At 37.6% G+C, this 22,267-nt stretch overlaps 1 protein-coding gene and 1 long non-coding RNA gene across 2 annotated transcripts in view; both read right to left on the minus strand.

The window, feature by feature from the left end:
- Positions 1 to 6,434: 6,434 nt before the first annotated feature.
- On the minus strand, positions 6,435 to 7,755 carry LOC129348868 (uncharacterized). The gene is made up of 2 exons (XR_008601598.1): positions 7,539 to 7,755; positions 6,435 to 6,850 (listed from the first exon to the last, which is right to left on the minus strand). It is a non-coding gene; the product is annotated as an uncharacterized LOC129348868 (long non-coding RNA).
- A 4,443-nt stretch (positions 7,756 to 12,198) lies between these two features.
- LOC111568406 (serine/threonine-protein kinase 4-like) overlaps positions 12,199 to 22,267 on the minus strand; it is a 44,923-nt gene continuing 34,854 nt past the window's right edge. The window contains exon 11 of the mRNA XM_023270052.3: positions 12,199 to 17,575. Within this exon, the coding sequence (XP_023125820.1) occupies positions 17,417 to 17,575 (159 nt within the window). The 3' untranslated portion in view covers positions 12,199 to 17,416. The remainder of the gene's footprint in view (positions 17,576 to 22,267) is intronic.

The raw sequence follows: 22,267 nt of genomic DNA on the forward strand, positions 1-22,267 counted from the left end.
GAAGATACAAAACATGTAATTATGAAATTAAACAAAATTTATTAAACAAAAATATGAAACATTAAAGATTAAATATTTTAGATCATTAAACATTTAAAAAATAAAATTAAACAAGAATATTAAACATTTTTTAAAAAATACAAAACATTAAATTAGATTATTAAACCTTTAAAAATACAAAACATTGAATTAAAAATTAAATGTTTATTTAGAAAATTAAATCTTAAAGACAATAAAACTTTAAATAGGAATTAAACAGAAAATACAATGAAGCATTTAAAAAGAAAATTAAACATTAAAAGGTGGTAAAACATTTAAAAAGAAAAACCTTAAAGATTTAATCGAAAAATTAAACACGGGGAAAGAAAAGGAAATTTTTCAAACAAGCCGATAAAACATTTGAAAAAACAATTAAACATTAAAAAGACAAAACATTTGGAAATCAAATCAGACATTAGAAAAGAATAAAAGGTGAGAAAAGAGCAAAACTAAACATTTAAGAAGAATCAAACGAAAGACAAAACATTTGAAAAGACACCAGTTAAACTTTAGAAGATCAAATTAAACAGAAGAAGCAATAAAATGATCAAAAGAGCAAAAACAGAAAAAGGTCTTAACGTGTTTTCTTGTCTGAAATGAAAACATCAAGTTGTTTTTTCAAATGTTTCCTCTTTCTATGTTCTTGGTTTGATTGTGGAAAGATTTACTAAGAACTCATTTCAGAAAACTGCTTTCCAGATAAAGTCTACTAGTAGTTGAAGGCATTTATCAAACTAATGTTATCTTCTGATCTCCACAAACTTTACTGTTCAGTGAAGAGAATCAAAGTTTGTTGAGTATTTCTAAAAAACCCACAGGTGAAGGTCTGAGAAGAACTCAGATGGATGGTCTGAATGTGAAATCAAGACTCATGGTCACAAGTTTCAAGGCTTCTGTTAACCAGAAAGTTCCAACTAACAGAGAAGTACTGAGAAACTTTTAAAACTTCAGCCCTCAGACTGTCTAAAGGTTCAAACTACCAGAGAAGTACTGAGAAACTTTTAGGATTTCAGTCCTTGGACTGTCTGAAGGTTCAAACTAACAGAACTACTCAAGAACTTTTAAGATTTCAGTCCTCGGACTGTGGAAAGGTTCAAACTAACAGAGAACTACTGTGGGACTTAGAAAATTTCAGCCCTCAGACTGTGTGAAAGCTCAGGTCCTGAGGACTCGGGAGGTGTGGAGGCTTTGAAAAGTCTTGGAACTGAGGGTTCCACCCTCCAGAACAAAGGCTGAAGTCCAACCTCCTGAGAAAAACGGTTGAGTCAAGACTCGAGTTAAAAAAAAACTCGAAAACGACAAAAAATAGATGATAAATGCGCAAAAAAAAGAAGAATTAGTATCTGAGCGAGTAGCTCAGGGGGATAAGAAGACAGACTTCCAAGCGGAAGGTCGCAGGTTCAAGACCCACCACTGGCCTTTTTCTTTGTTTGTCTTTGTCAGGATTTTGATAAAACTTAAGAAGGGTCTGGTCTTGAACCAGCGACCTGCAGCTCCATAGGCAAATCCTTAACTCACTGAGCTACAGATCAGATAAAAAGAAATGATTTCGTCGTCCCTTTGGCATCGTAGTTTCCAAAGTGACCACATGGGTGGAGCTGAGGCGGAGTCTGGGTGGAGTCAGGGTGGAGAGTAGGCGGGGAGGTGGGTGGCGGCCTCCCCCCTCTACTCCCCCACCTCCCCCCACCACCCACCACACCTTCCCCCGCCTGACGAGTTCAAGTCTCCACAGGTTTTCCCGAGTTTCTGGAGTTTCCACCAGGTCCGAGGCAGAACAAGTTGTCATGAAGAGGTGTTGAAGTCGGCCAGGATGGACTGACTTTTTACAGTGACTAGAAGGAAGACCACTAGAAGAGCAGGTCTTTAACCACCATCCATAAAATCCATGGAGTTGCTCCAGAGAAATGAAGGAAGGTCAACTTTTATCAACCTCCATCCAGATGTTCAACTTCATATCTTTACTTTGACATTTTTAGCACCACAAACCTTTAGTATCACACTTTATCATTTATTAGGACTTTAACGGAATCCACCAGCAGATTTAGTTTTTGTTGAGAAACTTTATTCTTGTCATCGTGGGACTGCAGTATTTAAAACTGTTCCTTCTATTTGACCTCATGTTTATTAGTTTTAGTGGAGAAAGTTATTTTAGTTGTTGATTAGTCTCTTAAAAACCAAATAATAAATTGGATTAGTCAAGAGGTTTAAATTTCTTACTTTGTCATATTTTAAATGTGACAGAAAATGGAAAAATAAAGTGTCTTGAGACAATTTGACCTGTAATTGGCGTTATATAAATAAAATTGAATTAAAATTGTATGTATCTTGTAATGTTGGAGTAATTCAGCCATACATGTTGGAAAACACATTTTCTTTGACCATTAATCTGTTGATTGTTTTCTCCAGTAATTCATTTCTTGTTTTGGTTTATAAAATGTCAAACCCAAATATATTCAGTTTACTGTCATAAAAACCAAAAAGATTTACATTCATGATGCAGGCATCAGACAGTTTTTCACTTTTTATCTTAGTTTAGTCAGAAAGATAGTTGATAATGTGTGAATTGTTGCAGCTTGTGAGCCGTAGAAGGTTTTAATCTTTGGGGCCGAGTGTCAGAAAACATCAACAAAACACTCAACAAAGATTTGAACATCATTAAAGGGAAATCCAACTTTTGCATGACAATGTCTAATTAAAGGACATTTATTTCCAACGTAAATGTGTGATATTCATCCTCTGGAGCTTTCTCTTCACATCGTCTTCCACCTGGACTGGTTTGGTCGGGAGCATGTGCAACAAACATCTGAAAAACTGCACTTTAACATCAATGAATGACACTGAAGTTTAATCTCTACATAAATGAGACTGAGTCTGGATGTGCTGCTCTGTCATTAACTCCTAAGTTTAGCGAAAGTTCAAACAAAAGAGGACAGTTCAGATCAGACTTGAGAATGAGCTTACTTTGAACAAACATCTCAGACTTTCTGAGCTTCAGCACCTCTAGCAAGATATTTTAACAACAAGCAACTCAAGAGATCCAGAAGTTGGAGAGAGTTAGCTTTAGCTGAGCCAAAGAACATGTGGGATGCTAACCTAGCAAACATTTCAGACATTTCTCTGTGAATTCTGAAAAATAATTTCCTATTTAATGACAGAGCTACACATCTTAACTCAGTCTCATTAAAACAGACTCTAATTCAGTGTCATCCATCCATATTAAAGTGCAGTTACCCAAAATGTTTGCTGCATGAGCTCCAACAAAACCTGTCCAGGTAGAAGGCCACTTTGACAAACAGGAAGTGGAAGATTCCAAGCAGATTTATAGAAGGGGGAACCGGACTGTACTAAGTGTGGTTGAGTATAGAGGGTGTTTTGTGGGTTTTTAAGGCTGATAATGATTGTTAGTGAAACATTTGGAGTAGCTATTAATTTGCAGTAAATGAAAATATTTACTACTATCTACTTAGAAGAACACAAACTCTAACTAAACTCTAAACTTTGCTGATACGTTTTTGTTTTGTTTACAGATGTTAAGTTAAAGGAGTTTTATTCGTGATGTATAACCAATCAAATCACTCCAGAAAACAGAGCGACCACAGGTAGACAAAGGTTCAGAGCCAAAGTAGCACCATTTTTAAATGTATTTATTACCGTAAATCAGTAAAAAATAAAATACTGATAATCAGTAAATCAGTCAGCCCACAATTACTACAATTCTACAATGTATATCTCTTTCCTTTGACTTGTTATTTGTACAATATACGATGTATATGATGGTGTTTTTTCATAGCAAAGGCTCTACTATGATGTTTTCTAAGAGACATACCATGCAACTCTGTTCTGGTCCTGGGCTGCTGCACTCCTCCTCTGTTGTTTTCTGGATTGTACTCAGCTGCATGCCTTCGTCCACCAGGCCTCCGTTGACTCGTCCCGCCTGCCGTCTCTGGAGCTGAAGCTGGATTGGAACAGACCAAAGTACAGTCCAATCACGATGCCAGCTGCCTCTCAAAAGGCTCCTTCATCTGGCAGGTGACAGCACTTCTTCTGAGGGGAAGCTGAGCTGGCCTGGCAGAACTTTGGAGATGTGTTCCAGTGGTTGGTGGATGTGTGGGGAGATAGAGAGGGACCTTTGAATTGTTCACAAAGGAAAACAGGGAACCCATTGGTAGTTTTAGTTTAGGCTGCTACTGTGGTGTGTTTTGGGGTTTTAAGAGGTGAACAGGAAGAGTTTTTTTTTCGTATTGATTATCTTTTACTTTGTTCCTGGTTGGAATGCCCATCAATGTCCACATGAAGTTCACTTTTAGTTCTGTTGATTTATTTTTATTTTACTAACACCCATTTGTTTTTAACCCCCTCACATGTTGTGTTGTTGTAAACTTACTCTTTCAAATAAATACTCGTCTAACCCTCTGGAAACCAGCGTCTGTACTGTTTTTGTGTTGCTCCTCACCTACTTCAGACAGCCGGGACATAACAACGTTTTGTGGACTAAAGGCTTTTCTGTGATGTTTTTAGAGCGACATGCTATACTATGATGTTTTTAGACCAAAGGCTATAATATGACAATTTTTGGGCAACATGCTATAGTATGACGTTTTTAGACCAAAGGCTACACTGTGACATTTTTTGAGTGACATGCTATACTATGACGTTTTTTTGAACGACATGCTATACGATGACGTTTTAAGAGCAACATGCTAAACTATGACAATTTTAGAGCGACATGCTATACTATGACGTTTGTTGGGAACATGCTATACTATAGGCTTTTTTAATTGACATATTACTATGATGTGTTTTTTTTGTTTTTTAGCAACATATAATAATTTGAACAGTTTTAAAAATTACTATACTTTTACTTGTGCAATGAAATATTACTCTTTTTAGGCAAAGGCCATGTTTGATTACATATAGGCTATTAAAAAGGTAATTAAATGTTTATTAAAAACTAAAAAGTATTTAAAAAATAATAACCAACTTAGGCATTTACTGAGTCACTAAAATAGTGTAGAGCCTACGGCCACATCAGCATTATTATAAGCATCCTCTGGTAAATTCACAGCCATATACTGTAGGAAATCTAGCTGATCTCATCATGATGTCCACTTACCATATGGACTTCAGGAGATGATTAGATGATGATAAACTGTGACCTGCTGGTTGGGTTCTCTCTGTTCTCATATTTCCTCCATGTTTGTCTCCTGATGCTGCCTTACTTCAGCCAGTCCATGAGCAACAGAAAACATAGAAAAAATACTTTTAGATTTTTTTAAGTGGACCGTAGACCTAGTTTCAGTATTTTTTTTTTCTCACATTGAAATTTGAGATTTTATATATATATATATATATATATATATATATATATATATATATATATATATATATATATATATATATATATATATATAAATATCTCAAGAATAATTCAAGATAAAAGCCTGAAATCTTCATTTATTTGTCTTGCTAACATAAGCATATCAGATTGCTATTAAATACAGCGGTGGAAAAAAGTTTTTGGACACCTCATACATTTGTGAAATATTGCATTAAGAATCCCTCTGAGGTCTTCAAATGCAATTTCTACTAGTTCAGTCAGAGCCATAATACGAAACAAATCCTAAAAAAGTCAATAAAAACTTGAAATTGATTGGTTCCTTGAAAATAAGAAATTTTGAGTATTGGGTCATTTTGGTAGAATTTAGTTTTGTTATTCATGTAAACAATAAACCAAAAAAGCATCATTTGTGTCTAATGCAGTCACACCTTCTGAAACACAAAAGACTTTCCAACAAATATTTCACGATAATATTTGAGATTGTGGAAAATTTTAAAGGTGCCTGAAAACTTTTTTCCACCACTGTATCTGTCAAAGCATGAAAATTTGCCATTGGAAAAATGCCACTATCTCCAGAACGATATATGTGGTCATGGTTCCATTATGCTAATGTCATGGTAATGACTGGATGCAGGGCTAATTTACAAAGAAATTACACAAAACAACATGTCAGGTTTCAAAGACTGGACTTTTCATAGACCACTTCATTTTTTTCATATTTCAACCCACCCATAATCTGAGATTATTGATCTACTTGTTCAGTATTATAGATTCTTCATCATTGTTCTGAGATAGTGTAATTCAAACAACCTCAAATTTCAATGTGCAAAAAAATGCCTGTTGAAGTAGGTTGACAGTGACAGTCAATTTAAAAATATTTTTTGCTCTGACAGTATTTGGCAGCTTATATATATATATATATATATATATATATATATATATATATATATATATATATATATATATATATATATATATATACAGGCTGCTGTTTTGTAATATTGCAACGGATTTTCATCCCATTCAGCAGTGAGAAAATAAAATCAGTATAGTCCAGTTCATTTTTAACTCCTGCTTTAATGCCGTGATTGCATGTATTGTTCACCAGAAATATTCTTAACTTCAGATACTTTAAATGTATGGCAGAAACACGCATACTTGAGCCAGATAACCTGTCAGGTGAGTTGGGAGAACAGGTAGGGGAGGGAATCCAAAAGTGCACTTAGTTTTGTCAGTCAAGTAAAACTAACTAGAGAACAACACCTAACATATCTTGACTGGCAAGTGCAAATACAGGCCAGGATGTCAGTCTTAAATGATGTGTAGTCCTTGTAATGTCCTGGGAATGTAAGGTCTCATAGCAGGTGGAGGCTGTCAGGTATCTGCCATTCACTACTTCTGTGGAGAGAGTTCTTGGTAGAGTCTCCCATCCAGTCCAGAATTTCACCAGACTGGTCAGTTCAGACGGTGTTGCTATGGAGTGGATTAAAATTGATTAAATAAATGGCTACAACAAATGATCAAAAACAACCTAGAGTACACATACTAAACAGGAAACAGTTGAAAAAATGGGCTGCATTTATCACTATCATTGCACAATAACTCTTGATACAGCTGTGAAAGAATGGTGGGCTATGAACAGAGCAGTCTAGGGCAGTTCATTTCAAGCTATTCGCTCACAGTTGGAACTACTTTGACTGCACAGTTTAAAACCTTCCAAGATCAGGAGTAATTTGAAATGAATCAAACCAGGACATTAACTTGAGCAGAAAACACACATAATAAACAAAGTGTTCCCTAGACTAATTCAGTTTGCTAGGTGACCAGTTTCTTTGCACTGCTCTGTGACTTAACTGCATTTTCGGGCGCATAAATCACACTTCCACCCATTTGTGCGTTTATAAAATTGTTACTCAACTACCCAGCTGCAGAACGTGCTGTCTGTATGACCTCATTACTGTGCTAGCGCGGCTAGCGCTGTATTAGCGCGGCTAACGCTGTGATAGCGCTGTGCTAGCGTTGTATTAGCGCGGCTAACGCTGTGCTAGCGCTTTATTAGCGCGGCTAACGCTGTGCTAGCGCAGCTAACGGCATGCATTGCAGCTAACTGACACTCACAAAAACAAACCACATACAGGACAAAAAGGATTAATACACTCACTGAAGCGCCGTCGTTCATGCTGGTAACCGTGGTTGACCCCGGTCTTGTGAGGTGAACCGTCTGCGTCACATGACCGGAGGAGCGCCACGTGATTGGCTGGGCGTTGGTTCGATTTTGGCCAGGATCGATTGTTTACGCCTGAGTCCCCCGGATGTGAACAGCGAATTTTTTGACAGCGAATTTTTTAACATTGAATTTTTTGATGGCGAATTTTGAACATTGATTTTTTTGATGGCGAATTTTGAAGACATCGAATTTTTAACTGGTTTTTAGAATTTTGATGAGCTAAATTCAGGCATAAAAAAATCACATATGTAATTTTGATGCAAAAAAAAAATCAAAGTAAGAAATTCATCAGCTTTTAAAATTCAGAATCTGATGAGTCTGATTTGCTTCCATAACATGGCATAGCACTGGCATTTAAGAAATGAGCACTTTAATGATTTTGATGTTGTTATTTGAACTATAGTTTGCTGTTATAAACTATATTTTTATTTATTTGCACTGTAACTGTTTGCATAGTTGTATTTCACAATAAATAGTGCAAATGGTGCACATATTGTTAAAAGATGAATCAATGTCCTTTTCCATGTCTTTTACTGATTAGTTACTAAATTATATTTGCACCATGTTGTAGTCAGATGGAGTGCCTACCACCATCTACTAACGTTTTTAGTATTACTATAATCTGCAGTCTGAGTTTGCGAAGGCAGATATCTTAACTTCTTATTAGTTAGCTAGATTGTACCCCGACCCCCACCCAAAAGCAAAAAAGTTCAGGCTGAGGATTATTTTTCATTTCAAGCTGTTAGAAGAATTATGTTTCCGTTCATTGGGGTTATCATTGAATGACTGTAAAGGTATCTCTCTGCATATGCAAGCACTGAACCGGAAGTGACGACGAGGAGCGGCTAATGCACTCTGTCGGTCTGATCTGCGCCATTTAAACACTCTAAAGACCGACCACACAAAAAACAAAACCGCGTCAATCGGTTCATATGTTCCTCACAAAACGGGCAAAACATCACCCGCTCGCTTGGTTCACCATCAACAACAACCAAAAGTTGCATTAGCCGCTCCTCGTTGTCACTTCCGGTTCAAACCCGGAGTTGGGACATTCCCTTTCCGGTTACATTTGGATTTGTAAAAGTGTTTTCGAACTTGTAAAAGTGTTTTGTCGCTTGTAAATTTGTCTTGGAGGTTGTAAAAGTGTTTTGCATTATGTAAAAGTGTTTTTGGATTTGTAAAAGTGTTTTTGGACTTGTAAAAGTGTTTTGTCACTTGTAAATTTGTCTTGGAGGTTGTAAAAGTGTTTTGCATTATGTAAATTTGGTTTGCACCTCTCGGCCACCGTAGTGTGTGTGTATTTTTCATGTTTAAACCCAACGCAAGCCCTGCAAGTGTGGCTGCAGTAACAAGCTTGCTGTGCCTGACTAAGAATATGTCTGTGGTTTGGAATTATTTCCAAATCCACATATATTGGTATTGGTATCGGATGATATCGGAATTGGAAATTGAGAGTTGGACAATATCGGCATATCAGTTTTTGGCAAAAAAGCCAATATCGGTCATCCCTAAGTACAACCCTTTTATATGTATTCACACTTCATGCAGTTCGTAAGCTGAAACTTCCAGGTATTTGGTTCAAACAATATTTACACCCTACACTAGGGGGCAGCACAAAGAGGCGTGTAGTGCAGTTACCATCGGGTAGAAGAAGTCCTGTTATCTGTTTTCTGGCTTGTTGTTCTGTTCAGCGGAGCACGAGGCAAAAAGAGGTGCCCGGTAATGTACAAACAACTTTATTGCCAGTTCTGCCGGTGAAATAATAGAAGTGAACTTTAGTTTCTACACCACACTGTCCTGGTCTGAGTGGTGTAACACTTGCCAGAAAGCATCTGAAGTCTCTGAAGTAAACTGTAAGAAGATTCTTTGGATGGATTAGACAAAAACTGAGCTCAGACCAAGCTGAACACTATGTTTGATGGACACCAAACCCTGCACACCATCACAAACACACCATTCCCACGTGAAGTATGGCGGTGGCAGCATCATGGAGTGGGGATGCTTCTCTGCAATCTGGTTGTGAAAAACCAAGATGCTGACAACCAAAATGCAAACTTAGGGGTTAAAAACAGAAGTACACAAAGCAATAGGTCACATCATGGTGGCTAAGTCCATCTTCTACTTACAGTTCTGATAATAACTCAAGACTTTATACTCTAATAATTACAAAGATTCCAACAGATATCTAACAGGATAGAATGATGACATTTTATATCCAAAAATTAAACGGTCAACTTCATAGTGGCATCATAAAGTTTTGCATGAACACTTTTCCCCCACTTATTCAACAACATAACTCAGGAACAAAAGGGGACATTGTGATTGTATTTCACATTTAGTGATGCTAATCTTGTCTGTTCACTTATTCAATTCCTTCAAGTCCTCACAGCCAATGTGTCTTTACAAAATGAATGTAAACTGCAGCTTCACTGGATGTAGGAGGAGAAAAGTCCTTGAGTGGAGATATTCAAAAGATCCATTTGCATTATTTATGCATATAAAGTACATTTTAAACAACACAAGACTTAACCCTGCAGCACTGTTCAACCCTGGGCAAGAACAAAGTCAAACAACAGAGATTAAATAATAAAACACTGTATTTAATAATGAATATTAATAATAAAATAGGGGTGATTAAAAGAAGAGAAATATGTTTTTAACCTAAAACTGAACAAAGGCTCAGTCCAGCAAACAAAGACTGAACATTTTCAGTGGAGATCGTCCTCAGAGAGGCAGCTGGACTTCTCTTTTTGGTCCAGTTGCTCTGCTACGTTTTCTGTTGTTGCATGCAAATATATGCAGTATAGTTTCCTCTGACTGGCCGGCTAAAGCAACATAGTGATGCAAAATGAACAATCAATCTTCCTTCTTTTAAAATTAAGTCAAATGCCAAAGCCGTTTCCAAGTAATGTCACGAAAACTTTTCAAAATCGGTCTAATGAACTCCTGGAGATTTATTTTCTGTGACCAAACACTTTCTCCTCTTTATTTGGGTTGCAGGAAACGGCACATCCGCAGTCACAGTGAAGGAGAGAGATCAAATTCTGATTAAAAATTAATTTCCGCTATTTTAGCAGACAGAACTCTCGACATGGAGAGAAAACAAGAAAACGAGAGCAAGTTGTACCTGAAAAATTTTGCTGTTTGTGATGGACCTGATGGGACAGGAAAAGGCTTTTAGAAAGTCTGCCTGACAACAAGCTCAGTCAACGACGAGAACTCAAAAATACACTGCCCAGCCAAAAAAAATCACACACTAATATTTCATTGGACTGCCTTTAGCTCTGACAACGACACACATTCACTGTGGCATCGTTTCTATAAGCTTCTGCAATGTCACAGCATTTATTTCTGTCCTGAGTTGCATTTATTTTTCACCAAGATCTTATATTGATGATGGGAGACTCGGTCTGCTGCACAAAGTCTTCTCCAGAACATCCCAAAGATTCTCAGCAATCTCTGTGAATTCTGCGCGACCTTGCAATTTTGTCCAATGATCACAACTTTTCCACGATTTTGACCCGCCTCCCATGAGTTCCTCCAGTCATAGCAGTCCCTAGCACAAACGTAATGCACGTACATCATCGAATTCACTTCCTTATTTATGGTTGGAACCATAAACAAGGACGATGCAGACATGTCCAATTCTAATGTCTCTCATTTACCAACAAAAATTACTGCCAAAGACCATGAAAAACAATTCCCTGATGTTCTTCACGAAAAAGGAGCTAAACTGTTTTGCACCCTGAGCAATACTGTGGTGGAATACAAACAAAAATCATCGATTGACAAACACTTTTCTACTGTGGAACATATCAGGAGAATGGCTGAAAGGAGCGGACTACAGACCAGACAAATCACCGTGACGGAAGCTGTTGCATCCAGATCTGTTGGAGCACTGAAAGAATGAAGGAAAGTTAGATTCATTAATTGGCGTGATGAGCCAAGAGCATGTGTGTGAACACGTATGTGCCAGGATGTGAAATTAACTTTTTAAGCCACTGATAGATATGTCCAAATGTGATTCATTCAACAGCAAATTATCAGTTTATGCCTTAAATCTACCAACCACTTCATGTTAAACAAGTATCTGGCTGCTGCTAATTTCCCACCATGGTGTGCCAGCTTGTGTAAATGGGTTGGAGCGTTAAAGAATTGATTTAGGAATAAATATTGTCAATTAAAATGTTGAAACATGTTCGAAAAGCTGAAAAAAAATGCAACTTTTTATCAGTTGTCACAATTTAATCGCAACAAATACGCTTAAAACCACAACTTTCATCACAGTTTTCTAAAAAAGCTGCTGCGATTTCAGGCATTTTAGGGATGCAACAATCTCGAAAAACACCCACAAAATCCTGGAGGGACTGCTTAGGACAGCCATTGATATTGGCTATTAGTTCATTATTTCAGGCCTTGGGACTTGCATTCTCCTATTCCCACATACATCCCATGAGGGTCAGGTGTGCAAGCAGAGTCTACCTAAGATTTCAGGTAAGAACAGTTACACTTAGTTAAATCTAGGTGGTGACTTTTTTTTTGCCAGGCAGTGTATAAATATCAAACTCTGTTCAAGAACACAAAGACGAGTGTCTCATGTTTCATTATTTTTATTTTCTTTGTTAAATAAGCAACCAGAAACAAACAACAGATACAAACTAAATACCAGTGATCTCGAACAGATGCCTGACTTGCACCACACACTTTAAGGCAGACACACTTCAGGAACAGAAAACTCAGACGCTTATCCTGAAAAGAGACAGTTCAGAATATAGAAATGAAGCAGTGATAGCTTCTTGCTCACTTGCAGTTTGGCCAAAAATCTGATGAGGTGCAGCTGATCCGAGCCTGAAAACACTTACATTACTGTGAATCCTAAATAAAACTTCTAAACCTGTCTGTCTTTTGTTAATTTACTGGTTCACTTTTGTAGATTTCTCTTTTCTGTGGAGGCCAATGATGGTTCACATTTAAACACCATGTTTGTGCTTGAATACAAAGCTGATATTAAACCGCACATTTTATACAATATGAGCCAAACACCTGCAAAAATAAGAAAAATTAGATGGAATTGAGTAAAGATGAATAAATTAGATAGCTGTTTATAGTGGCAAACATGAGAGAAGATGAATCCAGAAGCTCTTTATATTTCAGTAGGATTTACACTTCGTAAATGTAAACTGAACTGAAATACTGATTAATCCCAGTTCTTTACCTGAAACAAGCAAATACATTAAAATAGAGGGAGAAGAAACATTGTCCAGATATGTTTCACTGAAAAAAAACCCTGAATTTTCAACAAAGTGAAAGGTAAGTTCACTGCTACTTCATCCTCGGAACCCCAAAACCTGCCAGACAAGTTTGAAAGATATGTTTTCTTAAGAGCCAGAAACTGTGAAAAAAGATCCTTGAATTAAGTTAAAAAAAAATCATTACTGTGCCTTTTAACTCCGCTGCAGCTTACAGTCAAGTAACAAAAATCTGTGAGTATTTGGCATTTTTACCGCTATCAGCAACACCTGTGTTGTACATTTTGATTTTTTTCCTCTTTTCTTAATGATTTATCACATAACTGTCATACTGCACAAAAGAGATTTTTGAGTTCTCTCTACTTCTAGCTGTTGTTGTGCTGTTTCCATAGAAGTGCAGGAATAAAGAAAAATCAACCCACAGTGGATGAAAATGTGATGAGAGCAAAAAAAATGCCCAGAAACAGCTTGAGGTTCAGAGGGTTAAGATGAAGCAGGAAAGTCAGTAGTAATTATTGTCCCAACCTTGAATGACCATTAAATAACCCAACAGATACCTGGTTTTGTTTGAGGTTTGTTTTGGCCTCATTAGACAATCATCAAAATCCCTTAAAGGTCCATTTTGTTAATTAAAAAGGTAGAACTCAAACAGAAGTGATTCCACAACATCTGGACAGTTTCATTTCCTCCTCTGTTCTTCAGTGATTTCGACTAAATGTCTGATGCGTCGCTCTTCTAAAAGCAGAGTAACACCATCACTTGTGCATCAAATGTAATAACAATCAGGCGGCATGACTTTCAATATTTGCCCTTTTTCCATGCCGATACTGAAACCACAGTGACCAGTTCATAGTTTTGATCACTCCAAAAAAACAAAAAAAAACCAAAACACAGTTAAAAACAACAGTGCATCCAAAGTTGACAAGATAAGGCAGAAACAAGAATCCCTTTTGCTTTGCTTTTAAACACAAAACAGAAAAATGAAATGACTCAGTGTGTTGCAGAAACATGGAGTCCTACACACAAAGAGGCCACAACACAAGCCTGGACAACAATTCCATATCAAATCTAGCTGAAGTGTTTCTCTCTAGAAATAGCAGATGTTTGATAACTGCTCAACATTTTAAGCAACAATTCACTTTTTAATTAAACGCTTTAAGATCGCATCCTTCAGCCGATAAAACAAAACTTGATATACACATACGGCCGAGTGTTGCTCATATATACAGACGTGACTCTGTATGAAGAATCTCTATCTACAGTTATTTCTCACCACTACTGCCGTTACCTTACACCCCTGAGGAGTTTCATGACCTGAGAAGCTCGTTTTTAATTCCCTCACACATCCCTGTGATCAAAACTCAACTGTCTCCTCTCTGACCGTGTCGCCACTAAACCTACGTAGAAAAATAGAACTGTGCTTTATGCTGGATGTGCTCCAGATATGTCTGGAAAAATGAGCGGTCAAGTTGCTCTGAGGAATGTTAGAAGTTAAGTTGGACAAGTCCTGGGTCGACGCCAGATCAAGCTAATAAATCCAGGAAATACGCGGTTTGTTTAATATACACCATACATTTGTCAACCCAGGTCTTTGTAGCTTACTCAGGAAGAAAAACAGATGCGACAAATTCAAAATAATAAAACTAAATTACCTAAGAAGGGCACTGGTGGTTATAAAAAGGCCAAAGTGCTAACATCTCATTGAATTCCCTTTAAAACAGTTTTGGGTCTGTCGACATTTGAAAGCAGGTTGCTATTTAAGGAATTGTGATGCTATTAAAGAGCCAATATTCTGCACATTTACAGGTTCATAATTCCATTTTTTGGCTCGACCAGAACACGTTTACATGTATTTTCTTATGCTGTACACGGCAGCTGTTTAAGCTCCGCCCCCTCATCTGAAAAACCCCAGCTGTTCTGATTGGCCAGTTTGCCCGACTAAAGTCAGGTAGCCCTAGAGAGAGCTCTACCTCCAGCAGAAACACCTCTAGTGGGGAAATACTGACGGCTCATTCTTTGTTTGAGGGTCAAACTAGCAGCAAGGCAGGCGTTATGGGAATGTGCTATTTTGTGATGTAGAAACGTAACAGAAGAAAAGCTTGGACTTGGAATGAGCCGTTTTAGGCAGGTAAGGAACAGGGCTTTTTGTGGGAAAGAACAGCTGCCTTTGATGAAGACTGTAGCCTTTGCCAAGTTTGCAAACCTTTTATGTGCTAAACAAGCTACAGCACACTGATGGAAAGGGGGAATCCAAAAGCAGAATACAAGCTCTTTCAATGAAGCCATGGTCATCTGAAAAGTGACCACCATTCTGGAGAGCTTCAGATGTAAAATTAGCCAGTAAACTGAAGATACAAGGAAAAATTACAGGGATAGTTTTCTGTGACTTCCATCTCTCCCCAGTTTGTGCTACTGAACAACACATGAACGTTTACCAAACGCTTTCTAACACACTGGAATGATGGAGTTTTTAAACTAACTCCTCCTGTGAGCACCAACAAGTGGAAGCTGCTGAATGAAGAGACACTGAAAGTCAATGTAGTAAATGAATGCCCAGCTAATACGGAAGCTCAGAGGAGAAGATCTTGCATGTGTTACTCTACAGTATGTTAGAAGACATTCATTAAATAGTCACACAGTGATGATAATTTGCTTTTCTTTTGGGACTATTTCTTTTCAGCATTGTTGATCTACAGAGTTGAGTACATTCTAAGGACAATATTTTTATTTTTCATGTCTGTTGATGATAAAATCTTCTGTGTAATTAGTCCTATTATTTAATGGATCCATGAAGTTCAACATGACACAAGCATAATTATTTGATACTAAAGCATTAATCTCCACCAGCTGCCCTTGGAAACAAACATGTTTAGAGATAAAGAGGTATCACTGTCATGAGCCAGGCATTAAGTGTTTTAAAAAACCTTAATTACAGACCGAGCTCAGCACCGAATAATCCTCATTTTCTGCCTCTTAACTTCATGCTGATGCTGCAGAAATGTAAGAAAGCAGTCTTTAGCAGACAGATGATCGAACAAAAATATTTAAAAAAGGATGTTTGTGAGGCAGAAACACAAGATTGAATATAATGAAGTGTTTCCTTTGTAACAATGAAGACTCATTTGCAGACCTTATGAGAAGGGCTTCCACCGTGGCTCCATATTCAGCACTGAACGTAGAAAATACAAAAATGAGGAACACGTACCAGTTGAAGAGTTTTCATACAGTAACCAACGCTAAAAGACTTACTTTTCAGTAAGAAATCAAACTGTTAATACATATGGTGTTTAGAAAATCTGACAGATACCAGATAAAGTTACAAAGAAAAGATAGAAACAAATCCTGTCATTTAAACTGTGCATCTAAACTCAGTATGACTGAAACCAAGCACATGGTTTGGTATTTTTCAGAGATCTGAGGGCTGAAACAACTGTCCTCTTGTATTTTCAGCTTTTTGTGTGATTTTGTTTTCAAAAATTGACCATTTTCTTGACTAGATACTCTTCTAGATGTTCTCAGTCTGCAGAGGGAAACAGAGAAGTTGATCGTTGTTTGCCAACGATGACTGAACGGGAAACGGTTGAGGAATTAACAGACGAGTACCTAAGCTGAACCTCCGCGCTTACAATGAAGATGTACCACACTATGAAGTTAAAAAAAAAAAAAAATGTTATGAGATCTGATGGGCTCTTCTAGCATTTTCACCGTACTGTACTGAATGCAAGCAGAAAGAAACTAGATGAGCTGATACAAACCAGCTCATCTAGACTCTGATGATACGAATGAAATTTTAACTGTCATTTCTTGAATTGTTCACAACAGAAAAGCAATTCAGCTCTTCAAAGAGAGTTTGAGTTCATTTCAACTTGACGTATTTTGAATAAATGTGTCTGTTGTGTCAGTCTAGGTCATGCTAACTTTGTACTGATCTCACCTCCCTGAACTCAGCTGGAAATGAGAGTAAAAAACTAACGCTGAGCTCTCCTGTCTCCTGGTTGTAGGAGCTAAAGCAACATGTTTATTCCAGCTGGCTAAATTCTGTTTACTTTCACATGGACTCAATAATGATTTATGTAAAAATCATTATTGAGTATTGCTTTCTTTGAAATGCTGCAAGCTAATTCCACCCAATTAAATTCTGTTTCTACAAACCTCTACGATGGGGGTGGACTGCAGAGTTAGCATGACATTCAGAGCCACAACAGTCATATTAATGGATATACGGCAGGTTGTAATAAAATATATTATTCCCCATAAAGGCTCCAGATTATCTTAAGAAGGTGGAAAAAAGAATGAATATGGATCTTAAATCAAACAACAGTAAATGTCAATAACATTCTGTCCAACAGAGAACAGCTCTCTGGAAGTTCTTCTTTACCAAACACAGCAGTTTGACATCTGAAGTGACGATCGTCACGTCCTCACATCCAGCTGCATCATCTCATGAGCGGTTATTAGGATGAAGAATTCTGAGCATAGCCTCAGCGACGTTTCTCCAAACTGCTGCAAAAACCATGAGATCGATTCTCCAGTGGCTGCTGTGAGGAGCTCCACAGGTCTGTCTCAGAAGTTCTGCTGCCGCCGCTTTTTGGCCTCGATGGCGTCGAGGATGGGCTGTCTCTTGGCCTGGTACCGCTGATGGATCTCCTCGATCTCCTGCTCCATCTGAGGGTCTAGAGAGGCGAGTCTTAGCCGCAGCTCCTCCACCGACCACGAACTCACCTGGGGACACATAAGGACAGAGTCAAAGCAGTTCATCTAATCTGTATCAGACAAACACTCGGCCTGATCATCTCCTCGCTGGCGCATTAATGCGTCACTAGACTGTAGATGTGTTCCTCAGGACAGAGCTGATAAGCAGCAGTGTGATCCCAGTTAGGACAAACCCAGGGACTACTGATGGATCAGTCACAACACTGTGACATGAACCAGCCCCAGTTACACCAGAACAGCTGCAACACATCTGATTAGTTTTCAACTTCATCATCATGATGAGAATTTTCTGCTGTCAAAGTCAAAGTTGTCCGATTCCAGCTCCAGAAATGCGATTATTTCCTGTTTGTTTTTACTCCTCTGTGACAGTAAACTGAATACTGTTAGCTTGTGGACAAAAAAAAGACAACTGAGAAACACTTACTGACATTTTTTTTTTACTATATTCTGAAATTTTATAGACCAACTGAATAATCAAGAAAATAATCACTAGATTAATCAACAACAAAAACAATCACGAGTTGCTGCCAGAGCTTCAGTATGTAGTCTTACAACATGTTAGTTAGCTTCTATGCTAACTGCTTCTCTTCACTGTTGGTTCAGTCTGTGCTGCTGGATGATTTGATGACTTGCAGCTCAATGATCAATAGGTAGCCAGTCCATTAATGAACACTTAAGAAAATCTTTACCAAACCTCAAAATATCTCACGTGTGACAGCAGTAACCAAGGTGTCTGATAAGAGTATCTATTTTAGTAGCTTTCAAAGGCTACATCTATTGACATTTATTCAATCTCTTTCTGTCTCTGTCCGAGTCCTCAGATAGGACCTGGTGCCTGCTTTAGCTTCTCCCCTGAGGATTCCCCCTCTCAGCTTTTACCAGCAGCACTATGCTCTCAGGCTATTTATTACCCGCAATCGATAGAGCTAAAATAACACTGGCGTGCTAGTCCACTAGACAGATAACCGTGAACAGAGGCTGGAAGGTCCTACAGCTGGACTACACCAGGGTCAAGGTAAAACAGACGCTCAAGGCCAAAACCTCAAATCGTTATTAAACCTCAACATTCATTGTAAATCCCTTTAATGCAACATACCCTAAGAGCTCAATGAAGCTTATTTTTTACAGGAATGCTCTAAATGAACCACAGTATCATTGGATTTATGATTAATTAATGACAATCAGGGCAGGATAGTTGGAGAAGAAGGTCGGCAGGAGTTGAACACGGCCACCAAGTGGGTGATTTTCACATACGGTGCGTCCACATGTGGGAAAAACTGACGTCGTGGACACGTAGCATTATTCAGATTCTCTGGTTCCAGGTACTCTGTTGGGATTGATTCCAGGTAAAGAGACAGATATTTCCCTCAGGAGCTGGTGGAGACCAAACACGGAGCTAAAACAGCGAATACTGAACTTCCAAGTGGACACAAACACAGCGAATGAACATGTTGGTACAAAAAGTAAGGTACTACCTCAGTTATAGTCACAGCACAAGAATATTATTACTGGGGATGCCATGGATGAAAAAACTCCCAGTTGAGATTATATTGTGGCTTTTGAGTCAACAGACTGTCCTGCTAAGATAACCACTCAGCTTCTTTGGAATTCAGCATGGAGATTTAAAAGGGGTCATTCCAACCGTCTCTGATTTGCCTGCACATTTTATAGCACAAAATCTGGATATTTTAAAGAAATCTGTTAACTTTTATCTTCACCTATATCAAATACACTTCAAGATAGTTTTTTTTAAAATTATTTTTTGTTGTCAGTAGACTGACTTTTAGCCCATTTTTGTGCACATTGAAATTTGAGGTTATGTTTGAAAAACAGCATCTCAGGGACCACTAAATATAAAAGCCTGAAATTTTAACAGTGATTTTTCATGATGTCATTAATTTAAATGCAATATTGGACTGAGTATATCAGAAAATCTCTGACGATGGGTGAAACATAAAAATACTTAGCCCCATCTATCAGTACACATTAAAACAAGTATAATGCAGAAGTCAACTAGTGATCTTTTCTGACCCATGTGTAGTTGAATGTCACAATACAAAACTAAACATAGAGATTATTTTATCATTTGAAATACATGGATATAAGTTATTTTCATTTAACTTTCTAAACTGACTGAGCGGGTAGAAGTTGCACAAAAAAGCTAAAGTACTGTAGTCTTATCCAAAAGGACAGAGGCATGCGGATTCAAAAATGTTCTCCAAATAGAACTAAGAAATCAGTTTGGTTTTTATGATAAATATGGGTATATTTTTAATTTTCCAACCCCATAATTTCATTGGATAATTTGAGATGGAAAAACTTAAGAGATATGCTTTCAGCATCATTTGTCTATCTGCAAGCAGTATTACACAAAAACTATAAAGGAGGCTGAATGTCATGAAGAGGTAGAGAATGAGCAGTTCAATTTTTGGTGTGAATCTGTATTATCTTTAAAACAGTAACAAGGCCTTGGTGGAGGTCTGAGTCTTATGAGTGCATTTCTATCCACTTTACAACAGTTAAACTGTACTTCATCATATGATGGTTAAACTTTGCAATTAATCTGCGGATCATGTGTGACAAACTGGGGCTGGGCATCCATATCCATATTTCTAGTTTGCTGAAAGCTGCATTTGGTGATTTTAATGAGGAACAGGAACATTCACAAGAAGATGCTAGTTTCTGCAAATGACAGGCAATCAACTTGGATATACACTATCATTCAAATGTTTAGGGTCGCCCAGGCAATTTCATGTTTCCCATGAAAACTCACACATTTATCCATGTGCTAACAGAACTGTACAAGGGTTTTCTAATCATCAATTAGCCTTTCAACACCATTAGCTAACACAATGTAGCATTAGAACACAGGAGTGATGGTTGCTGGAAATGTTCCTCTGTACCTCTATGGAGATATTCCATTAAAAATCAGCTGTTTCCAGCTACAATAGTCATTTACCACATGAACAATGTCTACACTGGATTATCATTCATTTCATGTTATCTTCACTGAAAAAAACTGCTTTTCTATCAAAAATAAGGACATTTCTAAGTGACTCCAAACAGTAGTGTATAACAGAATAATTTGGGAGGAAAATAACACACTGAAGCTAACTTAATGCAAACTCCAAAACTCTAGAATCAGACAATCTTCCATGATGTCCAAATATCCATCTGACATATAATTCACTATAAGACACCAGATTGCACATTGAATGAAGTCCATTTTACCAAAACATAAATTAGGAGATTCGCCAATGTGAGTTCTATTCAAGTCTGTGAAAACTACCCCAGAGTTGTAGATGCACTGCTGAAAATAGCCAAGAAACGAAATAAAAAAGTACAGGGTTTGAATGATGACAGGTCTTTTGTGGCTACTAAACTAGGACAGAACATGTGACTTGTGATGGGTTCATTAATAGTTGGGCCTGCATCCTGAGACTTTACCTTCTGTTAGACAACACTCTGTGTGTGTGTGTGTGTGTGTGTGTGTGTGTGTGTGTGTGTGTGGGGAGGGGGGGGGGGCTGGGAAGAAGTAAACCAATAAGTAAAGAATAAAAATAGACAGGATGAAAAAAAACGTTACAAAAGGAGAAAGGACATAAAAGAGCAGGAGCCTGGTTGTTCTATGTCTGCTTCTCATGAATAATGTAGGTTAGTGCTTTCACATCACATGTTCTATGCTGCACTGTCACACAGCTGAAGTGCCTAAAGCTAAACCCACAGTTGAAATGGTAAATATTAAGGTAAGGCAGCTAAATACACACATAATATTTTATTTATCATGGATTGAGAGCATGTTTTAATAGGAAAGGGATTAAAACAACTTGTGTAGCATCCTGCAATGGTAAAATGAAGCCTTAAATTCCTGTGTTAATCACAAACTGATGACCAGCCAATATGACTGTCCTGACTAACTACACATTAAAGAAACATCTGACAGCAAAATACGAAAATAGCAGAGTAGACGTATCTAAAATTAAACACAGTCAGTATGAAGCTGTCAAAAGCTGCCTCAATATATTAAAGATCCAAAAAGAAATTAGCTTTTTATCCTCGCATTTGCAAGTCTAATGGAACAATAAATCCCCCCAAGTGGGATTTGTGTTGTCAAGTGAAGCCTGTTAGATTTCGTCAAGCTGCCTCATACTAAATGGTGCAGTAAAGTACAAAGCTATGCAATGTTTTACTTCCACTGCCATCAGGTCTTGCTTCTGTGACAATAATCAGTATGTTTCTACACCACAGATAGTCATGGAAAAAAAATATTAGACCATCCTTGTTTTCTTCAGTTTCTTGTTCATTTTAATACCTGGTACAACTAAAGGTATATTACCTATAGAATACAATGAACACGACAAAAAATGCAGCTGATTCCATAATACTTTATGTCCTATTTGACATGCTTCAGCTTCACCGTATTCCCAGGAAATATAAGAGGACATTTCATGTCATCAGCAGGACTGAACATGTAAAGGCCGAGAGTGGTTTCCTGCTGACATTCAAGCTGTAGCACAACTCAGAAGTTGTCAGCTCTCACATAATGCTTAAAACTAAAGAATTATGTGAAGCCACAAAGGCAACCATCTTAGCACTGCTGGAAATTGGTCTGAGTGAGAGACAGGTAGAGAAAAAACTGAAGATCTCCAAGACTCCAAGACACCAAGAAAAAACAAGCCCAACATGGTTCTACCAAACTGC

This window comes from Amphiprion ocellaris, chromosome 5 (genome assembly GCF_022539595.1).
Source record: "Amphiprion ocellaris isolate individual 3 ecotype Okinawa chromosome 5, ASM2253959v1, whole genome shotgun sequence".
Lineage (NCBI taxonomy): Eukaryota > Metazoa > Chordata > Actinopteri > Pomacentridae > Amphiprion > Amphiprion ocellaris.